General features: G+C 34.6%; 1 protein-coding gene across 1 annotated transcript; it reads right to left on the reverse strand.

The window, feature by feature from the left end:
* Window positions 1-9,932: 9,932 nt before the first annotated feature.
* On the reverse strand, window positions 9,933-10,217 carry BDCG_16897 (uncharacterized protein; the record flags this gene model as incomplete). The annotated part of the gene is made up of 1 exon (XM_045426080.1): window positions 9,933-10,217. One exon carries the CDS (start codon window positions 10,215-10,217, stop codon window positions 9,933-9,935), a length of 285 nt encoding a protein of 94 aa, XP_045276124.1.
* Between the last annotated feature and the right edge of the window lie 14,337 nt (window positions 10,218-24,554).

Below are 24,554 nucleotides of genomic sequence, written 5' to 3' on the forward strand. Positions count from 1 at the left end.
TCTCTACTCCTTCTACTACTCTCTTTCACTCTGTATCATCTCTATCATCATTATCAGATTAATCAGAGCTGTACAGACTGCAGAGTCAGCTATTCAATCTCATTCATGAATTCAAAGAGATGTATATAACATCACATGAGATTTTATTACAGAGTATTTAGCAGTATATACTATAAACACAGAGATCAAAATGTGATAGAGATAGTAAGAGAGAAGTAGAGATAGTGAAAGTGATAGAAGAGACTGTAGAGTAGTAGAGATAATGATGATGATAGAGAGGCCAGAGAGTGGAAAAGGTGATAGAGAGAGATGATAGAGATGGTAGAAATGAAAGAGGTGATAGAGATGGTAAGAGAGGGGTAGAATGGTAAGATGAGAGTAGAGATAGAGAGTGAAAGTGATAGAGAGTGCTACGAGGCGGTAGAGGCAGTGGTGGTGGTAGAGGTGGTAGGGGTGATAGGGGTGGTAGAGGTGGTAGGGGTGGTAGGGATGGTAAGGGGTGATAAGGGGTGGTAAGGGGGGGTCGGAGTGGAAGAAGTGTAGAGGTGGTAGAGGTGATAGGGATGGTAAGAGAGTGAGTGGTAAGATGGGGGTAGGGTAGAGATATGGAGTGGAAGTGATAGGGGGGGCTGTGGGGTGGTAGAGGCAGTGGTGGTAAAGGTGGTAGGGGTGGTAGGAGTGATAGAGGTGATAGAAGTGGTAAAGGTGGTAGGGGTGGTAGGGGTGGTAAGAGTGAGTGATAAGATGGAGGGAGGGGTATGAAGTGGAAGTAATAGGGGGTGCTACGGGGCGTTAGAGGCGGTGGTGATGATAGGGGGTAGATAGAGTGGTGCAACTTATCTCAGCGGGCTCAGACCTCTGGCTCGGTTTGAACGGGTTGCAGCATTATTATTAACTAGTTAATCCGGCATGACACTAACCTACTTTTGATACAAGTCATGTGCTCAGAGCAATCCTCGCCAGAGGGTCTGAGAAGAAATGGTTCCATCTTCAATGTGTCAGGTCACGTGATCTGGCTTACTAATCCTTCCACCATATAACTTCCCACAAAGCTAGCAACCTTTCAATCACACAAGCTTTACACCTTTCACAGGTTATGAGATCTGTTTTGTGCAAAATTGCTGCCAATTCAGGATTCTTTGTCAATATACTCATTATTTGAACTATTGCTTCATTTGATACACTTATCAGAAGTTAAAATCATCTTATTCTATCAGTATTAATATGTTTGAGATCTTGATGATTAATAATACTACTGCTTACTTAAAAAAGAGGCTTGCAGAAAACACATTACATTTGTAAAAAAGCAAGAAAAAGAGAACAATATTGACAAGAATTCAATAAATGAATATTGAGAATTCAATAAACAAATATTAAGATGGCAGATTCAATATAATCTCACTTATACATATATTCACAATCTTATATTCTTTTCACTGAATCAGTTGCAGTTGATGATGATGATAATTCTTCACACTCATACTCTGTCAGTGAATATTCTTCTGAAGTCTTTGAAAGCTTCATTGATAAACACTCTACAACACTCTCTCAATTTGAAGCTGATTTAAATACAGCTTCTGACACGGTCAGACTGACCTTCTGATTTACTCAATAGCTTGATACTGATTCTCTTAATAAGAATAATGAACACTTAGATATCTACTGTTCAGATGAGGTAATATCAGATCAACAGATGAAGCATCTCAAGATAATGCTTGAAATGAACAAGAGAAAGCAAAGAGTCTGTAACGTGATGAAACCGAAGCAGTGGCTAGTCAGCGGCAATATGTAGAAGTAGTTGTTTGAGAAGCTGTATGAGTGAGCTTGACTATCTTGCTTGAATAGTGAGCTCATAGGCTACAGGGTTATTGCAAGAATATCACAGATATGATACTTAGTATACTAAGAAGATTGTATAAGACATGCAGTAACTCTTGTGTATATTTCAGTAGAAGTAAAAGATAAATCACTGACTTCTTGAATGAGAAGCCAGCATCTAGCTATTCTATATAGACAATGAGTGAATACTCTTCTCTCATTTCATGAGTGAGAATAACTGAAGTAATACCTCAGCAGTATCTCATTGTCAAGAAAGAGTAATCTGCTGATCTCATATAGAAGCAGAGTTCTCATATTCATCAATCAGATCTTTCTATGATATATCTGAATAATGTTATAGAGTGGTTGAAAACTGGTTTAAATGAGATGAAATTATTCACATGAAAGTGATAAGCTGTGTGAAACTGTAATAAGATCTTGACACAGCTGAGAGTATGATAATACTCTTCTCTTTAAGAGCATAGTCTCTATACTCTTAAGATTATCAGATTAGAAATTATCTTTATTGTATAGTAACAGTTGTCAACTGATTATCAGTGTGTGTGCTGTGCATGATACAAAGATGAGTTTTTCTGCTGACTGTGTAGATCTTTCTTTTCTCATCTTTATTCAATTTAAACATGTGATAAGTGAGTTCCTTATATATCAATTTGAAATGTGAAAAATATAGTTAACAAGTGACTTGCAGATCTCTTATCATATTCTATCTTACATATGAAATTCCCTGCAAAAGTGATGTGTTTTAGAGACAAAGCTAACAGTAGTGACAGGATTTTTTGAAAAGATTCTCTCTCTCTGTAACACATTTTTCTCCCTTCTCTCTCATCTGCAATAGTGAGTGCATGAGAGTATCATTCTTGAAGAACAGTAGAGAACTTATTCTGATGTTTTCTAGTGAATAAATATCTTCATGGTGTGACTGCAGTCTCTGTGACTGCTAAGAAAGTCAGGTTGAAGGTGAAGACAGCAGTGTCTATGAGCTGTGAGAGTATTACTCTCATTATCACATCTTCTTCTTCTTCTGCTTCTTTTGCAGTCACAGTGATAGTTATCATGCCTTGCAGTGAGATGTTATTTCTTCTGCTGATCAGTTTATCTGTATTCAGTTCATTCTCTGCTTCTCTCACTGTCATTGTGACACTGCTCTCTTTCTCAGTCAATACAGTGACATATGATCTCATGTGATCATTTGAAGAGAAACTCAGAGAGAGCTTGATTTCAGAGACAGTGACTCTGAGAAGCTCAATCTGTAGTTTCTCTCTCACAGCATGCCTGAGCTCTGCTCAGAATGCTGCTGAGTTGAGTCTGCAGAGTTCTGTGATTTCTTCATCTTCTCTCTGTGAGAAGGCTTTAGTGCAGTCTCTGACTGACACTGCTACTTGTCTGCACTGCATCAAGCAGCTGAAGAAGAGAAGGATTTTATACACTCATTTCTTCTCTTACTCTCATTGTTTTCATTGTATCTGTAACAATAACTTCTATCTCTCTGTAAGTATTATCTCACAGAAAGACATTATGTTAATTCTGATAAGAAGTCTAGATACTCAAGCAGTACAGAGTGAGAGTCTCAGAGCTCTAAGTGTTGATGAATTCTATCAAGACTGAGAAGATTCTCCTTACTTATCTGTAAAAAGAGATAAAAGTGTGAATCTCTGAGATGAAAAAACATCTCAGAATGACTGACTCTAAGAAGAAGTCAGTCAGTGCTGCTGCTGAAAGCATCACAGAGATCAATTACTGATTAAAGAGAATCTCACTTCAACTAAAGCAGATAACTGAGATGCTTTGTAAGTTGATAAGTTGATATTTTATACATTTCTCATGCTCTTCTGCAGTGCTGCAGTGCTAACTTCTTAACAGACAAAGATACTGATATCAGAGACTTTAACAGTGAAGAATGAGTTTGATGAGAGTGTGATTATTAGTGAGTAGACTCTGAGATTCTCTCTTTTTACTTTTTCAGCAGGCTGTGATCTCACTAGAATAGCAGCAGCCTGCAGATCAATTAATATTAATCTTTTTTATTAGTTTCAAATATCTCTTCTCTCTAACTGCTTCAGGAATTTTACACTTGTGTAGTCTCATTAAACTTCTAAAAACTCTTTGAGAGAAAATAGAAGAAGAGTGCTATAGAGTCTACAAGACATCAGCTCATCACTGCAAGATTATCTCTAAAAAACTCTTTAGAAAAAACAAGAAGTCTCAAGCAGCATTTCTTACTCAATATCTCTGACATGTAACAGAGTAATCTCTACTAGCTGTCTCATAGCTTACAATCTCTTTCTCAGCATTTTTCAAATGCTCAAGCAGTTCTCACAAATTCTCTGATAATGAATAATCTTTTCATTTAATGAGATATTGAAGCTTGCTGTAATATATTCACTTATTTAATATTTTCTTCACAAGATATTCAGTATCACTCTCAATCTCAATGTTATTCAGTTAAGACAGCTCTGTCTCAGAACATTACTTATAGAGCTTCAAATAGAAAATGTGAAAAATAGAATGAATTAATTTCAATTCTGTGAGTAATTTCAACTCATATATCTGCTTACTCATCACTCTTGTTATTAGAAAGAATTCTAGTCATCACTCACTGAGCTTCTTACACAGTCTCATTATCTTAATATTCTTTGCTGAAAGTAGTACTTAATTCTCTATCAAGAACTTCATCAGAAGATGTTTTCAATTATAGTATTTTATCTACTGCTTCTAAGCACAGTGAATGCTTTTCACTGTCTTCTCATGAATTTTGTTCAAAAGTTTCAATCTCACTTTTACTTCTAGTACTGAGAGATACTTTATTCTCTGTATCTATCTGACATTCTGACTAGACTGACCGTGTGACCGTGTCTGAGACCAGAACCAAACTTTACAGTTGTCACGTTGCCTAAAAGCATTACTTCTGGTCATGGTTTGTGTTCATCACATTGATTTCAAATCCCATTATTTCAAATATTAAAGGTTTCAGATTCACTTTTCAAATAAAAATCTAGTCTCAGATAAAGAATATGTTTGAATTCTTAGTCACATTTTCATTCTGATTTCATTATTGAAAATGATATTAAATGAGACTATGAAATCATTTCTCACTTACATAATATCATAACATAGTGCTCATTTGTTGAAAATTCAACAGAGAGTGTTATTAAATATCATTACTTTTCTGAACACAGATCATAATCAATATCATTTTAATTAAAAAAAAAATGTACAATATAAAAAATAACAAAAAAACAAAAAATAAAACAATAAGAAAAAATCAAAACAAAAAAAAAAAAAAACAAAAAAAGAGAAAGAAAAAAAGAAGAGAAAGAAAAAAAGAGACAGAAAGAGAAAGAAAATTAAAAAAAAAAAGAAAAGAAAAAGAAAAAAACAAAAAACAAAAATAAAAAAAAATCAAGATTGCAGAGCTGCAGCATTCTCAAAATACTCACTCTTCAGAGTCTTTGCAATATTCATTATTAATCATGTATTTCTCACAGTGAGAGTAACACAGCTGTGATGAGCTATTGTCTTAACATTATCTAACAAATAATCAGTATATATCTATATAAATGTGAATAATTAGAAAACATACACTTAAAAAGTGTGGTCAGAGTGAACTCTGCTGTCACTTGAATGACATCAAGAGCAGAATGCTGAAATTGATGATTTCTCTCATTGATTTCACAGACAAGGCACATGAAGGTGATCTTGAGAAATATAAGATCTTCAGACTTCTAGTAGAAATGAATCTCACAGAGAGACTCTATTTTCATTATATCAGAGACTGAGTATTATTAAAAAGTGTTACTTTAATACACATGCACTTACTGTGATGATTCACTCTCTGCACATGTGACTGAGAGTTGCAGCTTTCTCACACTGCACAGCTCTCTCTGAAATGCTGCTGCTGATTTGCAACTCATACAGTCTCTCAGTTCAGCATACACTGTGCATATGCAGTCCTGTGTGCTGGGGCTGTGTTAATCATTATGGCCTGATGTGGTACTCGCTTTTCACAGGCCATGTTTTGTTTGATTGAGAGGAGGAAAGGGGACGCGACTGCTGTTTTATTTAGAGAGGGATGAGTAATTGAATCTGTAGAAGATAGAAGGTAATTTGATTTCTTCTGTATTTGAAATTTGATTAGTCTATACTCTTCAATTTGAGGATTTCTGAGAGTGTTTTAATAGTTTTCATATCAGCTTGAAATTAGTGATTGATTGAATAAGAGAAAAGAGAGAAGAAAGAAATGAGAACAACTTATCTTTATAATATGAAAACAGAGAATTGCTGCAATCATTTGTCCTAGTAACAAAGATCTGTTTTCTGTATGTATCTCTGATACAGATTATATGATAACTGCATACAAAGAATATCAACAGTGCATGTATTGAATGAAGATGATGTTGCTATGCAACACTGTAGCTGTTTCTGTACATCACTGAAAGCTGTTAATATTTTCTTTGAGTCTCTTTATATTTGATAAGTCAGTAATATATTTCAATGCACTTCTTCTTTCATTATCATTATTATCATCATCATCATCATTATCATCATCATTATTATCATCATTATCACTATCATCATCATTATTATCATTATCACTATCATCATCATCATCATCATTATCATCATTATTATCATTATTATATCATTTCTGGCCGTCTCTTCTGCCTTCACTTCTCTTCAACACTCACTGAAATCAATTATGTCATTCCTCTTCAAATATTTTGCAGTTCTGCAGATCATCAAGGCGCGTGAGCACTGTCACAGATTGAAGAGAGAGAAGAAGAAGGCATTCAAGTGAGAGAAGACAGATTGTAAGACACATTATAATGCCTTGAAGAGGCTCTGTAAGAGAGCAGAATAATAACAATTTTAAGTAACACTTCTGATAGATTTAGACTGAACTAAGTATAGGAATAATGCAGATGACACTGTCTATGAGAGATTGAAGAAGAAGACAGTGAAGAGTCTCATACAGTAGTAGTGAGATCAGAAGAAGTTCTGAGAATGATTTGAGACTAAGATGAAGAGAGAGAGAGAGAAGAAGAGTATTACTATAAATAAGCAGCAGTAGAAGAAGATTGAGAGAATGTTAAAGTGAGAGATAAAGAAGCTAAAACTGATAAGTTTTTTATTTATTGAGAGATAATGATTTTTGATAATACTTCTATTCTCTAATTGATTAGCAGAAGCTGACAGAGAAGAAGAGAATTGAGGCCTTGTTCAGGTCTTGAATGCACTTCATGATTCAGAACATTGAGAAGACAGCTCTGCTCTCTGAGTATGTTAATCTACTTACTGCTGAGGTGGAACCTGAGGCAGCAGATCAGAAAATGCAGAATTTTGAGATGCAGGTTGACCTAGCTGAGAGGGAGCAGTGAGAACTCTTCTCTGAGAAGGCAGTGAAGAGAGATTTTGAGATGATTATCATCTCAGATGAGAAGAAGAAGAAGGAGAAGAAGAATGAGAAGTGAATTATGAAGAATAGTAAGAAGAATGAGAAAGAGAAGAAAGATGATGAGTAGAAAAAGTTTTTTTCTTTTTATATTAGTTAGTTGTAAGTTCATAATTATTAATAATTGAAATTAATTTTGAGTTTTTAAAAATTATTGTACAAGTTGTAATCAAGTCAGGAACAATATATATATATATATATATATTTAACTATCATGATTCACAAATCACTATAATGTATAAGTATTAACATTTTTTCAACATTGATATTCACAATATTAATATATTTTTAATGATATTATCTGATAACATAATTTAGTAATGCTCTCTTTCATAATATTAATATATTTCAAGAAATATGACAGAGATTAATCAAGATTGTTTATTTACTTTTATACATTGATAATATTTAATCTGAGTTAGTACTAAAATTATAACTAAGCTAAGAAACAAGATTATTTTCTCTTATATTAATTCTTCTTACACACATCAGTGATCAGTTATTGAAAATAAATTATCATCTTTCTTAAATTATTATCATGTCTTCTGAATTCACTTGTTTCACTTCTTTTACTTCTATTGAAGATTCACAAACTCTTCAAGAAATCACTGTAAATCACAAAGTCTATGTTGTTTATAATTCAATACAGAATGCTCTCTTTCAATCATGATGAATAATCACTTTATTCTTCACATCTGATTCCAGGTCATGAAATTTATAAAAAACTCAACACAAATATTGAGATGAACTATGAAATAATTATCAACAGATTGTATTGCAGATTACTGAAGAGTCATCTCTCTGCTACAATCACTGTAACTTCATTCAGAAACATTCATCATAAACTGATTATAGCTCTGAAGAAATTTTCTGACATCTGAAGTCATCAGAATGCAGACAATAAAAGAAAAATAATCAGAAAATTACTACTGAGCTGATAAGTTACTCTATCAGATAATGATTTTTGATAATACTAACTTTCTAATTTGAAGAAAATCATGTAAAAATGACTCTGTATCAGTACTCTGATTTCACAACTCTCATCTGATAACTTCTGTAAATAATTACTTCACATGTGTATATCTCTGAATCTTTCTCTTTGATCAATTAAAAACCCCGAATTCTGAACACTTCTTTAAATGCTTAATTCAAATCTTCATATTTTACATTGATTCTGTCTTCAGTCCAACCTTGAGACACACTACAAAGTCAATATACAATATCTAGGATCAGAGTTGAAGAATCATCAAAGAGTGTCTCTCACAGTGAATGTATAAACTAGTACAAACAATCTTGTATTTATGAAAGTTATATGTTATTACATTGATGAGAACTGAACTTATTGAGAGATATTAATTGAATTTGAATCATTGATCAGTAGTCATACTGAGAATTATATAGCAGAGATATTAATGACTGTGATTAAAAATGACTATTGAGATATTAGTTTCAGTCTTCTTGCAATTACAACTGACAATGCTGTGAATAACTACACTATGATGAAGAGCTTGAAGCAAAAATTAGCTTTGCATTTCTGAAATGATAAACAAGGTTATATCTTCTGCATTGCTCATGTGGTTCAACTTGTGATGCAAACACTGGTAAAGAATCTTAACATTGAGGTGAAGAATAATGAGATGGCTGGTTCTTGAAATGAGAATGAGGTGAAAGTGGTTACTTGTAACGTGGCGGAACCGAAGCGGTGGCTAGTCGGCGGCGACACGTAGGGGTAGTTGTTTGAGAAGCCATATAAGTGAGCTTGACTATCTTGCTTAAATAGTGAGCTCGTAGGCTACAGGGTTATTGTGAGAATATCACAGATATGATACTTAGTATACTAAGAAGATTGTATGAGGCACACAGTAACTCTTGTGTATATTTCAGTAGAAGTAAAAATGAATTACTGACTTCTTTCATGAGAAGCCAGCATCTAGCTATTCTATATAGACAATGAATGAATACCTTCTCTCATTTCATGAGTGAGAATAGCTGGAGTGATACCTCAGTGATGTCTCACTGTCAAGGAAAAGTAATCTGCTAACCTTGTATAGAAGTGAGATTCTCATATTCATTAATCAGATCTTTCTATGATATATCTGAATAATATCATAGAGTGATTGAAAACTGATTCAGACAGTCTGTGAGATGAATGAAATCATCTGCATGAAAGTAATGAGATGTGTGAAACTGCAGTGAGGTCTTGACACAGTCAGAAGTATGACAATGCCCTTCTCTTTAAGAGCATAGTCTCTATGCTCTTAAGATTATCAGATTAGAAATTATCTTTGTTGTATAGCAACAGTTGTTAATCAATTTGACAGCATGTGTGCTGTGCATGATATAAAGAAATAGATGAGTTTTTCTACTAATTATATAGGTCTTTCTTTTCTCATCATTGTTCAAATCAAATGTGTGATAAGTGAGTTCCTTATATATTGATTTGAAATGTGAGAAATGTAGTTAATAAGTGACTTGCAGATCTTTCAATATATTTCATTCTATATATAAAATTCCCTGTAAAAGTGGTATGTTTTAGAGACAAAGCTAACAGTAGTAGTAGAATTTTTTTGAAAAGATCTTCTCTCTCTCTGTGATACATTTTTCTCCCCTTCCTCTCATCTGTAATAGTGAGTGCATGAGAGTATCATTCTTGAAGAACAGTAGAGGACTTATTCTGATGTTTTCTAGTGAGTAAACATCTTTGTAATGCAGCGGCGGCCTCCGTGACTGCCAAGAAAGCCAGGTTGAAGGTGAAGGTGATGATGTCAATGAGCCACAGAAGCATCACTTTCATTATCACATCTTCTTCTTCTCCTGCTTCTTTTACAGCTGCAGTGATAGTCACTGCATCTTGCAGTGAGATGTTATTCCTTCTGCCAGTCAGTTCATTCATATCTGTTCTGTTCTCTGCCTCTCTCACTGCTGTCATGATGCTGCTCCTCTCTTCAGTCAATACAGTGACATATGACTCTGTGTGATTATTCAGAGAGGAACCTGAGAAGAGTTTAGTTCTGAGAACAGTGACTCTGAGAAGCTCAATTCATAGTTTCTCTCCTGCAGCATGTCTGAGCCCTGCTCAGAATACTGCTGAGTTGAGTCTGCAGAGTTCTGCAGTTTCTTCATCTTCTCTCTATGAGAAGGCTTCAGTGTGATCTCTGACTGGCACTGCTACTTGTCTATGCTGTATTAAGCAGCTGAAGAAGAGAGAGATCTTATACATCTGTCTCTTCTCTCACTTCTGTTATTTTCATTGTATCTGTAACAATGACTTCTGTCTCTCTGTAAGTATTATCTCACAGGAAGACATTGTGTCAGCTCTGATAAGAAGTCTAGATGCTCAAGCAGTACAGAGTGAGAGTCTCAGAGCTTCAAGTATTGACAGATTTCATCAAGGCTGAGAAGATCTCTCTTACTCATCTGCAGAAGAAGATGAAAGTATGAGTCTCTGAGATGAAAAAACATCTCAGAATGACTAGTCTCAAGAAGAGATCAGTCAGTGCTATCATTGAAAGTGTCATAAAGATCAATCACTGATTGAAGAGAATCTCACTTCAGTTGAAGCAGATGACTGAGATGCTTTATAAGTTAATAAGTTAATACTTTCAGCATCTTTCATACTCTTCTGCAGTATACTCTTCTGCAGTGCTGCAGTACTAACTTCTCAGCAGATAAAGATACTGATACTGAAGACTTCAACAGTGAAGAATGAGTTTGATGAAGATATGATTATTGATAAGTAGACTCTGATCTCTCTTTTTACTTTTTCAGCAGGCTGTGACTCTATTAGAATAGCAGTGATCTGCAGATCAATAATATTAATCTTTTTATTAATTTCTAATATCTCTTTTCTCTAACTGCTTCAGAAATTTTACACTTGTGTAGTCTCATTAAACTTCTAAAAACTCTTTAAGAGAAAATAGAAGAAGAGTGCTACAGAGTCTATAAGACATCAGCTTATCACTGTGAGATCATCTCTAAAAAACTCTTTGAAAAAAATGAGAAGTCTCAAGCAGTATTTCTTACTCAACATCTCTGATGTGTAACAGAACAGTCTCTACTAGCTGTCTCATAGATTGCAATCTCTTTCTCAGCATTTTTCAAATACTCAAGCAGTTCTTATGAATTCTCTGATGATAAATAATCTTTTCATTTAATAAGGTATTGAAGCTTGCTGTAATGTGTTCACTTGTTCAATATTTTCTTCACAAGATATTCAGTATCACTCTTGATCTTGATATCATTCAGCTGAGATGACTCCACCTCAGAGTGTTACTTATAGAGCTTTAAATAGAAAATGTGAAAAACAGGATGAATTGATTTCAATTCTGTGAGTAATTTTAACTCATATATCTGCTTACTCATCACTCTTGTTATCAGAAAAGATTCTAGTCATCACTCACTGAGCTTCTTACATGATCTTGTTATCTTGATATTCTTTGCTGAAAGTAGCACTTGATTCTCTATCAAGAACTTCATTGAAAGATGTTTTTAATTATAGTATTTCATCTATCACTTCTGAACACAGTGAATGCTTTTCACTGCCTTCTCATGAATTTTGTTCAAAAGTTTCAATCTCACTTTTACTTCTGACACTGAGAGATACTTCATTCTCTGTATCTGTTCAACATTCTGACTGTCTATTCCTCTCTTTGAAATATTGTCTGCGATGTCACTGAGTAATGAAGAATTATATTCATAATAAGCATAGAAAGAAGATATCTTTAAGATTGCATTCTTTACATTATTATATATGAATTCAGCAGTTAGAAGATGTTTGAGTCAATCATTCTGATAATATAAACAGAACACTTAAAGATGCTGTTCTAGTGTCTGATTCTGATATTCAGTCTGACCATTGATCTGTGAATGAAATGTAATACTGAGAAGACATCTTATCATAAGATGATAGCAAAAAGTCAATCAGTACTTGCTGATAAAGAGAGATTCTTGATCTGTTATCAATAATTTCAGAGCACTGTGATCACAAATGATGATATCTAAAAACAGGTCAGTCAATTCAGAGGCTTTAATCTTTTTATAAGTAGAGATATATCTGGTCATCTTCATAAAGCAGTTAATAATAACTAAAATTGAGTCATATTCTTTGACTCTTGTTGACTTCAGCAGATCAACTATGAAATTCATCAATAGGTTCTGCCATGAGCTCTTTGAAACAGGCAGTGATATCAACTCACTGTATTACTTATGCTGCAGAATCTTTATTCTTTGACAGATATCACAAGTCTCAACATACTCTTTAACATCTGCTTGAAGCTTGTCTCAAGTATATTTACATTTTAGAAGCTTCTCAGTCTTCTCTAATCTGAAGTGTCTCACATGAGAATCATTATGATAAATTCTCAATAACTCCTGACACACTGCTCTGTTACAAGGGATGAAGACTGAATCATTCAGCAGTAGAAGTTCACATTCTTCTAGTTATCAGCAACTTGATTTCTTAGCAGCATCACCCTGCTCAGAGTCTGTCTCTTTCAAGTTCAAACTGAATTCTTTCTTCTTCAACTTCTGAATTTAAGCTGCAGTAGAGATGTCCCTCTTCTATAACTTATCAATGAATTTCAAAAGTAGTCAGATTAAAAGATTGTAGATCATTTCATTCTTTATCAATTCAATAATTGTAAGATGTGATACAAGAAGCTCATGATCTTCAGTGTCAGTCTCCTGCAAGGACCTGGGTTCTCTTTCACCTTCTATACTGAGTCACACAGCTGCCTCTTCAGTGCTGTTCTCAAGCTTTAGAGAACTTCAACCCCCTGCAGCCAGCTTCTTCTGCAGTGATGACAGAGATTCTTTTATAGAATTCTTCTTCACATTAATGATATTATAATCAAGTCATCTAGACAGTGTATCAGCAGGGTTAAGCTGACCTGAATAATATTGAATATAGAAATCATACTCTGAAAGCAGCTCTGCTCATCTGGCTTGACATTCTGTTAAGCTCTTTGTTGTCAAGAAGTAATGCAGATTTGCATGATCAGTGAGAACTTACACTGAGTACTTACTACTCTGAAGATAATGTTATCAGATCTTAAAGAATTCAACAATTACTAACATCTTCTGATCATAAGTATCATACCTTCTCTGCATGAGTGATAACTTCTTGAAGAAGAAAGTCACTGATCTTCATTCACAGTATCTTATAGACTCTGTGAAAAAGTCTTCTCTCACAGATAATTCATTGTCTGTTTTCTCAGAGATGATTATTCTCTGATTCTTTCAATGTTGAAAGATCTTCAGTGTTAACTGTGAAAAGATTTCACAGATCTCATTCTCAGATGCATCAGTCTCACACTGACTGAGTAAGTCAGAGTTAAAGTGATTCAGCATCATGACATCTGTGAAAGCTTGTTTCAATTCTGCAAATGCCTGGGTGGCATCTTGAGTGAGAATAAATAGTCTCATTTTTCTGTCTTTCACACTTCTCTTTAACAGATCTGTAAGAGAGACAGTAATTCATGAATATGCATAGATGAATCATCTGTAGAAATTCACAAATTCTAGAAATATCTGCATCTCATGGTACATCTGCAGCACTGACTAGTTCTCAATAACAGAGACCTGACTTCTGTTCATTGAAATGCCATTCATCTTAACAATATAATCTAAGAAATCAATCTCCTGCATGTAGAATGAGCATTTTTCAGTGTTTGTATAGAGTTGATACTGTCTCAAGCAACTCAACACTTCTTGAATATGAGTATCATATTCTTTCTCTGATTTCAAGAAGATTAAAATGTCATTCAGATATACTATGCAGAAGATGTTGACAAGGCCTCACAGCATCTCATTTATATAGGTCTGAAAGATGACTGAAGTGTTACAAAGATCAAAAGGTAAAACAAGATATTCAAAATTGCTGTACTTAGTATGAAAAGCTGTTTTTCAAACATTGTCTTCATTAACTCTGATTCTATGATAGATATCTTATATATCAATCTTCAAGAACATCTTTGCTTCAGATAATCAATCAATCATCTTGTTAATTAACAGTAATGAATAGCAATTCTTAACTATTATCTTATTGAGACCTCTGTAGTCTATGCATAGATGTAGTCTATCATCCTTCTTGAGCATAAAGAGTATAGATGTCTCTATCAGACTCTTTGATGAATATATTCAGTTCTTTGATTGCACTTCTTCAAGATATTTGCACAGAACATTCAACTTCTTTACAGACAAGTTGTAAAGAGGCCTGTACAGTGCTGTTGCATCATCTTCAAGACAAATCTTATATTATATCTTGATATCAGGAAACTTCACTGCTTCCCTTTTCAAAAAGACATTCTTAAAATCTGTAAAGAGACATTGTATATGTCTGTCTTCAATGAGAGATACTGCTGCTAATCTTGCAGTGAGAATGATAACTTCTTCATCTGTCTTCAAGTCTCAATCACCTGCTACACAGTATATTGACTCAATCTTTTTCTCAAGATTCTTCTGATGAAACTCTTCAGATTTCTCTATCACTGTCTCTTTATCAGTGAGGCAGTACTGCCATGTCTGAGTGACTCAGTCAATGAGAGAATTGTTTTCTCTCAATCATAAGAGACCTAGAATGACATCCTCATCTATGATATTAACTGTGTGAAGGAGAAGACTGCTCTTCTTAAAGATTTCTTCTGAGTCTGTGATCACACACTTCACTTGAATTATGCTAAAATGATGACATTTCATTTCATCAGTAAATTTCATATGACCTGACAGATCTATCTTCTTTCAATTCTTTATCAAAGAAAAGAAATAGAATATGAAGTTAACATTCATCTCAGAGTTGAGTAGACATCTCACTGATATCTTCTCATTCAGAGTATGTATTGTAATTGTAACATAAACTCAGAGATGTGAGAATTATCAATTCTTTTCTTTCTCTTCTTTATCTTCTGTGAATACATTTGTCAGAAGAGAAGTCAACTTCAAGAAGATATCTTCTCAGTTTCTTTCCTTCTTCAGCTTCTTGTAATCACTGATATAGTAATCACCAGCTCTGCAGTTGAAACAGAGATTCTTGTCAAATCTTTTTTAATATTTCTTTGCAGTGAGTGAAGAATCAGAATACTTAAAATTCTTCTTTACTTTCTTCACACTGAAGTCATCATGACACTGTTTAGATTCTGTTGTTAATTACTTAGAAGAGATCTTGTTAGTCTTTTTCTCAGAGAATTGATTATTCAAATAGATCTGAGAAGCTAGATTGACAAGCTCAGTACAATTGATTGATAAACTCTGATATTATAATATCATTGTTCACACCTTGTGAGTCAGCTTCATGAGATAAAGCTGTGTTTTTAATTAATTCAAATCATCAATCAGTTTCTCTCAATATTCTTCAAATCTTGCATTGAAATCAGAAGGATTCTCATCATCTCATTGATATAATGAGTTGAACTGCTGTGCTGTCATGAAGCTGCAGTTGCAGTGATCTTCAATTTGATTCAGTAGAAAGTTCTTGAATTCTTCTCACATCATGACAGCATTGATACACTCAAGCTCTCTCTTCTTGATGACTCAAGTAGTTACAGAGATGTCTTCAAGAAGGTTGATGATGTATATTACTCATATCTCATGAGTATTATACTGACTCAGGTTAAGGCAGAATTTCTGTTCAAGAATACAGATAAAGCTGTGGAATTCAGATAAGATATTTCTCTTATATCTCAGAGAATCTCTGATCTTAATCTCTCTATCTCCATGATAGATGTAGGTGTGTAGAGGCCGCGGCGGTGGCAGAGCAGTTGAAAGGCTCATGTCAAAATGTACAGCAGGTTCAGAAATCTTGAATTTCTATCAAGGAAGAGATGTATGCACTCTAGAGAATGATATAGTGTTTCTCTCAGAGAGTGGAATTGAGTCAGTCTCAGCACAGGTATATGAGATCATATTAGTCTGTTAGAGCTTGACTGATTCAAATATGTAATCAGGTCAAGTGATTCAAATTGTAACATGACAGAATCAAAGCAGTGACTAGTTGATAATGACATATAGAGATAGTTATTTAAGAAGTTATATAAGTGAGCTTGACTATCTTACTTGAATAGCAAGCTCATAGACTACAGAGTTATTGCAAGAATATCACAGATATAATACTTAGTATACTAAGAAGATTGTATGAGACACACAGTAACTCTTGTGTATATTCCAGTAGAAGTAAAAACAAATCACTGACTTCTTTCATGAGAAGCCAGCATCTAGCTATTCTATATAGACAATGAACAGATACCTTCTCTCATTTCATGAGCAAGAATAGCTGGAGTGATACCTCAGCAGCACCTCACTACTAAGGAAAAGTAATCTGCTGACCTTGTATAGAAGCGGGGTTCTCATATTCATCAATCAGATCTTTCTATGATATATCTGAATGATGTCATAGGGCAGTTGGAAACCAGTTCAGACAGCCTGCGGGATGAATGAAATCATCCGCATGAAAGTGATGAGCCGTGTGGAACCGCAGCGGGGCCTTGGCGCGGCCGGGAGCGTGATATTACTCAAGTAACTTTTGCATTCACTTTGTAAAAGATAATGTTTTTTGATAACACTTTTTAATATTGCTTTTTGATAATGCTTTTTAATAACACTACTGTTAATTTTGAATAGATTGACTAATAATTTAAATATCATAGATTTAAAACATTGCTAATGCAATTTGTATCTCTTCTAAACAACAACAACAATTTCATGATATTCAATAAATAAACAAATCAGTCATATCACAGAATATGATACAGAATGTTAAAACACAGTAAAGTTCAACATATGAGATAACTGTTCAGACTCTTCAATTACATCAGACAATTAATCATTGAGTGCAACACTCTAATCAGAAAAAGATTCAGATATTAAAACTTTCTGATATGAAGTAAACTCAGTTGAAATATGTGATTGATTTACTGTTTCAGTTTTATAAGATAATAAAGACAGTCTTAATCACTTGTACATCAATGCTGCAGTCAGTCTGATAAGTGTATAACAGTTTATTTACTCATCTTAAGAAGCAGTTAAATCACTCAAAAAGAAATTCAGTCTGAAATGATGCTATAGTGCAGGCTATTATTGCTGTAAGAAATAAACTGGCATATTACTACAGTAAAATGAAACAATCTTTTACAGAGTACTATACTGTAGCAGCTCTACTAGATTCCTCTCATTGAGTTAATATCTACACTTCTCAAGATTGAACAGAGGAGAAACAAGACTCATATGTTAAATTAGCCTGAGACTACTACAATGTCAACTATCAGAGATTTAAACAAGCAGATGTTTGAGATGTGAAGATAGTGAAATACAATTCTCTAGTAAGTAACAATCTTTGATAATGCTTTATATCACATAGAACTATAATACTAACTTTGAAACAGAACTTACATACATTGATTGCAACTGAAAATCAGGCAAAACTACATACTTGTAAAACTGAATTTGACTGCTATCTTCAAGATGATCTGACAAATTTACACATTAAATCAATTCTAGAGTTATGAAAAATTGTTGAGAGTACATATTCAACTGTTGTACTGATGACATGTGATATTCTGACAATTTCATTGACAGAGGTGAGAATGAAGTGAAAGTTCAACTCAAGTCAAGATATTTATCACTATCACTGAGAACAATTACAAGGAGAAACAATCAAGAAACTCATGATTGTAAAACATGAAATTATCAGACAGTTTAATACCTCTGATCACAGTATATCAGAGAAGTGTAGTTTTCATGAGAAAGTGAAGAATAAACTTGCACAAGAATGTATTTAGTTGTTTCATGAGCATTATCAATAATCATTATCAAATTCTGATTATATAAGCAATCACTGAATGAATTGAATGAGACTGATTTTGATCTTCAGTCTCAGTCTCATTCTGATTTTGAAAGAATAATCATCTTTCATAGTTTATTCTGGAAAATTACTCTCATTTCACTGTTCTTGAATTAAATCTGGTCATTTTTCACATCATTTCTCTCAGAAATGATTCATTTTCAGATTTTTTTGAGGCTTGGTCCTGGTGGGACTCACGCCAAGAAATGTATGAAACCAGATCAAATGGGATCAAATGTGAAATTCATGGTCCCGGCGGCCAGTCTAATTCTGACTGTCTATCTCTCTCTTTGAAACATTGTCCGCGACATCACTGAGTAACAAAGAATTATATTCATAACAAGCATAGAAAGAAAATATCTTTAAGATTGCATTCTTTGTATTATTATATATGAATTCAGCAGTCAGAAGATGTTTAAGCTAATTATTTTAATGATATAAACAGAATACTTGAAGATGCTGTTCTAGTGTTTGATTCTGGCATTCAGTCTGGTCATCAGTCTGCAGATGAAATGCAATACTGAGAAGACATCTTATTGTAAGATAATAGTAAAAAGCCAATCAGTATTTGCTGATGAAGAGAAATTCTTGATCTGTTATCAATAATTTCAGAGCACTGTGATCATGAATGATGATATCTAAAAACAGATCAGTCAATTCAGAGGCTTTAACCTTTTTATAAATAGAGATATATCTGATCATCTTTGTAAAGTAATCAATAATAATCAAAATTGAGTCATATTCTTTGACTCTTATCAACTTCAGCAGATTAACTATGAAATTCATTAATAGATTCTGTCATGAGCTCTTTGAAACAGACAGTGATATCAACTCATCATATTACTTATACCATGAAATCTTTATTCTTTGACAGATATTGTAAGTTTCAATATACTCTTTGACATCTGCTCAGAGCTTATCTCAAGTGTATTTATATTTTAGAAGCTTCTCAGTCTTCTCTAATCTGAAGTGCTCTGTATGAGAATTATTATGATGAATTCTTAATAACTTCTGATGCACTGTTCTGCTACAAGAGATGAAGACTGAATTATTCAGCAGTAGAAGTTCACATTCTTCTAGTTATCAGTGACTTGATTTCTTAGTGATATCATCTCACTCAGAGTCTGTCTTCTTCAAGTTCAAATCAGACTCTTTCTTCTTCAACTTCTGAATTTAAGCTGCAGTAGAGACATTCTTCTTCTGTAACTCATTAATGAATTTCAAAAGTAGTCAGATTGAAAGATTGTAGACTGTTTCATTCTTTGTCAATTCAATGATTGTAAGATATGATATAAGAAGCTCATGATCTTCAGTGTTAGTTCTCTACAGAGATCTGAGTTCTCTTTCACCTTCTATACTGAGTCAGACAGCTGCCTCTTCAGTGCTGTTCTTAAGCTTTAGAGAACTTCAACTCCCTGCAGCCAGCTTCTTCTACAGTGATGATAGAGGTTCTTTTGTAGAATTCTTCTTCACATTAACAATATTATAATTAGATCATCTAGACAGTGTGTCAGCAGAGTTAAGCTGATCTGAACAGTATCAGATATAGAAATCATACTCTGAAAGTAGCTTTACTCATCTGGCTTGATGTTCTGTCAAGCTCTTTATTGTCAAGAAGTAATGCAGATTTACATAATCAGTGAGAACTTGCACTGAGTACTTACTATTCTGAAGATAATATCATCAGATCTTAAAGAATTCAACAATTACTAACATCTTCTGATCATAAGTATCATATCTTCTCTGTGTGAGTGATAACTTCTTGAAGAAGAAGGTCACTGATCTTTATTCACAGTATCTTATAGACTCTGTGAAAAAGTCTTCTTTCACAGACAATTCATTGTCTGTTTTCTCAGAGATAATTATTCTCTGATTCTTTCAATGTTGAAAGATCTTCAGTGTTAACTGTGAAAAGATTTCATAGATCTCATTCTCAGATGTATCAGTCTCACACTGACTGAGTAAGTCAGAGTTAAAATGATTCAGTATTGTAACATCTATGAAAGCTTGTTTCAATTTCACAAACACCTGCACAGTGTCTTGAGTGAGAATAAATAATCTCATTTTTCTGTCTTTCATACTTCTCTTTGTGATTCAAAGGTTGCTTAAGCCAGCGTACGATTACAGGCGTACGCCGGCTTCTTATATTGTAATCTCGTACGCTAAATTAATTAGCGTACACTATGGCCCCTTTACACTTTGTACGCGTACGCTAGTAGTTCGGAAGCGGCCGCGGTATTATCCGACAGTCATACATTCTTCCGAACCACATCCTCCCCCACCAGATTCGGTCACACTCACGTGACCATGTTGTACACCCTAGCTTCATGCGGATTAGCTCGCCACTAGCATTTCATGATCATGTGGTCTATCTCTGATCCGGCTAGTGTCCTGCATATGCCCTCTCAAAGAAACTTTCACTAGATTACATCACTCATTCACTAGCTTTTCTCATTCTTCAACCATCTTCTCCATTATCATCATTATCAAACATCACTATCTTATTCAAGATTCCTACCCCTTCTCCTGTCTAACTCTTTCCACCTGTTCATCTATCACATTGTACATGTTTCTGACAATAGCCCTCTGTTTCCACAACAAGTGTCATTGTAGTGCTTATACTGAGCAGTTCATTAGCAGTAAGTGTAACATGTTGTGAAACATGGTCAGAACTTGTTTATCTTCTAATGATCATCAGAATGATGTATTATCATGAATGATGACACATCTTCTTATACACTCTTGACTGTTTCTCTTCTCAGCAGGTTCCTGATCATGTTTTCTGGCATGATTTTATATGAATGCAGATGCTGATATATTTGTTTTTATTTATGTAGAATCATCACACATTGACAGATCTGTGTCTGCTGATGATAGTGAACTCAATATTAAATCATTGATTGAGAACTTGAAGGACATGATAATGAAGAAATTGTCTGTGTCATGTGTGGCCAGGTCTTCTGCATCTCTCTCTCTTCTCTCTGTTTCTTTCTCTGCCACTCCTTCTCAATCTTCTACACCTGTTCCTGTGTCTGGTTCTCCCGCTTCTGCTATCCCTATTCTCATGACCCTCACTTCTGCCACTTCTGGTTTTGCCATCTCTGCTTTTGTTACCAGCTCTTCTCAATTCAAGGAGATGTTGTGTAGACTTAATGAATCACATCTCTCAGTGTATACACTCCTGCCCTTCTTGCTGACTTTCAGAACAATTTATTGTATGAAGACTGTGTATGACATGACTATCTAAAGCTCAGTTACAGACACTGATTATTATGTTTATTTTAAATATTCATGATAAGACAATCATTCATTTATCTCAGAGAATCACTTCTCTTCTCAACAGTATCAAGATTGTAAGTCTTTTTCTTTTTCATCTTTTCTTTCTGATACTGATTTTCCTGTTCTTAGAGAAAATCATTATGAGTTTTGCTGTGCATGAAGTTGTGATGTTCACAGATATCAAGAAACTTTTTACAACTGTAAAGTTCAATATCACAGAGATATTCACTCTGATGAATTTCTTCAGAATGATCAATCTGTATCAGCCTATTCTCTGATATCTGTTATCTGACTTTGTGATGCAGATGAAAGATATTCATGTTTTCAGAAATGAGAACATGGATGTTGTACTCTTTTACACCCGCGGGCATGAGGCTCATACACCTTGTCTGAAATGTTGTTGTGAGAATGAGCTGTTCACACACTGCATTCTGCTTTCTGCATTTCTCTGTGTCCCTCTCTCTCTTTCTGAGAAGCCTCATATGTGTTGTAATTGTGTGTACAATTCTAAGGCCAGCAGGTGTTTGTTTGGTAATTGTTATCCCTGTTTTTGCAGTTTTATACACTAATAATAGTTCTTAGTTGCTCCGGCGCCAGAGGTCATTTTAATTGAAGATGACAACATCACTGAGACTACTCTCTCTCACTCTCAAGCTTCTACTGTCACTTTCTCTCCCTCTTCTGCAGGGAAGGTTGTGTGCACACTGAATTGTAAGTGTTCAGCTCTGAGTGGCTTCTGTCATTCATTCAGTTCTGCATCTTCTCCTCCTTCTGTTTCTTTCACCTCTGTTCTTCCTGCCCTGGCTTCTGATCCTGCAGGTCTCATGCTCTTCTTCAATTTCTCTACATGTACGCGTGTGCATTTCTATATTAGTATTTCAGTCAATCTTGCAATCAATGACATTAATATTGTACACAGAGTGATAGAGAAATCAGAGACATGCACAGCATTGTTGTGAGAGCAGCTTACAACTCTTGAATCTCTTGTGAACCTTGAGTTTTGAGATTTCCTTTGTTTTTAATGTTTTTCAGGTGGCATGGTGTTGGAAATAGATTAAATGTGTGATGTATAAAAATGAATGAGGTGTGTATGATAACATTTATCTTTTGCAGCTGACTCTTACAGTTGATGATTAATTCATCATTTCTTTTCTTATGCTTTTTCTCTATCTGCTAGTCACTACTCTTACACAATCTCTATATGATACAGTGTTCAGTGACTAGGTTCAGCAGCTTTCAACTTTTTGTGATTCTGTCTCATGTATTATACTGTCTCTCTTCACTCACTCAGATCACTACAGTGAACAGCTTATTAAAACTAATCTCATCTGACCTCTGAGCATTCTCAGGAGTTGAGATGGCTTGGTCTTATGTGTCTATGAATGTTTCAGATAGTTCATCCTCTGTGGTCTTCATGATTGAACTGGTATAAACAGTCAAATTCAACTCTGAATTTCTTTTTCTTCTGCAATCTGACTTATGTGCAAGTCTGCTACTTTGAGATCACTCTTTGTCATGTTGCATCTGCTGTCTGCAGCACATTATTATATGATCAGCTACAGTCTCATCACTTATTGAAGTATGATATTCATCTGATTTCTTCATTTCTTCTCATTCTTTTCTTATAATCATGGAAAGATCAGAATAAGTGAGATCATCTGATTCATAAGCATCTATGATTTCTCTTACTTCATGAGACTTTTCAATTGTAAGTCTCTTCTTTTTCAACACTGACAATAGTGCTGCAGATGATTATAATTCACTCAGATCTTGCATCTTTGCTTTCACAAGTCATGAATCATTGATTAAGTTGTGTAAGATCTGTTCCTCTGATTCTTTCAATGCATACATTCTCAGAGGATGTGATTTGAGTATCTTATATGACTCAAATCACCTAGGTTGGAACTTCTCAGGACTCTCATTGTGTATGAGAACTCACATTCTCATCTTGAGACTTGATTTCTTAATAAGTAAGTCTTGTATTCTTTTCAATTGAATTGCTCAGTTCAGGAGTAACTCATTAGCTTTTGCATGTGTGTGGCTGATCTCTTTCAATCTTGGTTCCATGTCTGCGACTGTTGTGTCTGCAACTGCTGTTCCTACTATATCTGCAACTGTTGTTCCTGCTGTGTCTGCAACTGCTCTCTCTCTCACCTTTTCTGAAGCATTCTCTGGGATGCGCGGATGCAATCCATACAACAGATAGAATGATGAACACTTGAAGACTGCATGCTGTCAAATCCGTGTGGCCAACAGCGCCTGTCTGAGATATTCATCTCATAGTCTCATAGGCTTGCTCACTAGATATTTCATCAGCATGTTGCTCAAGATTTCATTCAAGTGTTCCATCTTCCTGTTCATCCGCAGATGATATAGCATTGTTCTACAATGTCTTGTCTGTAACTGGCCCATGAAATGCCTCATCACTTCTTCTATGAGGTTTGCACCATTATCAGTTAGAATCTCACATGGCATTTCATAGTTGACATAGATCTCATTATGTAGAAACTTCATCATCATCTTCTCTATCATCTCTGGAACTGCTTTCACAACTGGTCAGTCAGTAGCATAATCAATAGCAGTGATTATTCATTGATTTTTATTTGATGTTTGTGACAATATGTCTATGAGATTCACTCTTCATTGTTTGAACAGTTGTATTGTACACTTTATCTGATGTTGTGCTTCTTTGCATTCTAACCCTTTCTTAGATTCTTTCACAACCTGGCAATTCGGACACTCATGAGCATATGCCTGGATGTCCTCAGCTATACTTGATCAGTATACTCTTGATTTGAGTACACTCATGAGTTCAGGGCTTTCTAAGTGACTGAATTCTTTGTGCATGTGAGTTATCAAGTCATGTCTAAATAAAGGTTCTAGATAGAGAGCTTCTGCATATTCTAGATCATGGTAAAGCATAACATCATTTTTCAATTTCCCCAGCTTGAAGTTCAGAAGCATCTCTTCTACTATTTTCACAAGACACTTGTCATCTGACACCTTGTCATTCTTCAAGTGAGAGATCATGGTATTCACTCATTCTGATTCCTTACATCCCCTCAGTGTGTTTAATGTGAATGTCCCTTGTGCCTGGTTTGCAGGACTCTCATTCATGAAATCAGGTCTGTAACTGATTGTGTTCAGTATCACTGT

Source organism: Blastomyces dermatitidis (assembly GCF_000003525.1).
Source record: "Blastomyces dermatitidis ER-3 genomic scaffold supercont1.4, whole genome shotgun sequence".
NCBI classification, from domain to species: Eukaryota; Fungi; Ascomycota; class Eurotiomycetes; order Onygenales; family Ajellomycetaceae; genus Blastomyces; species Blastomyces dermatitidis.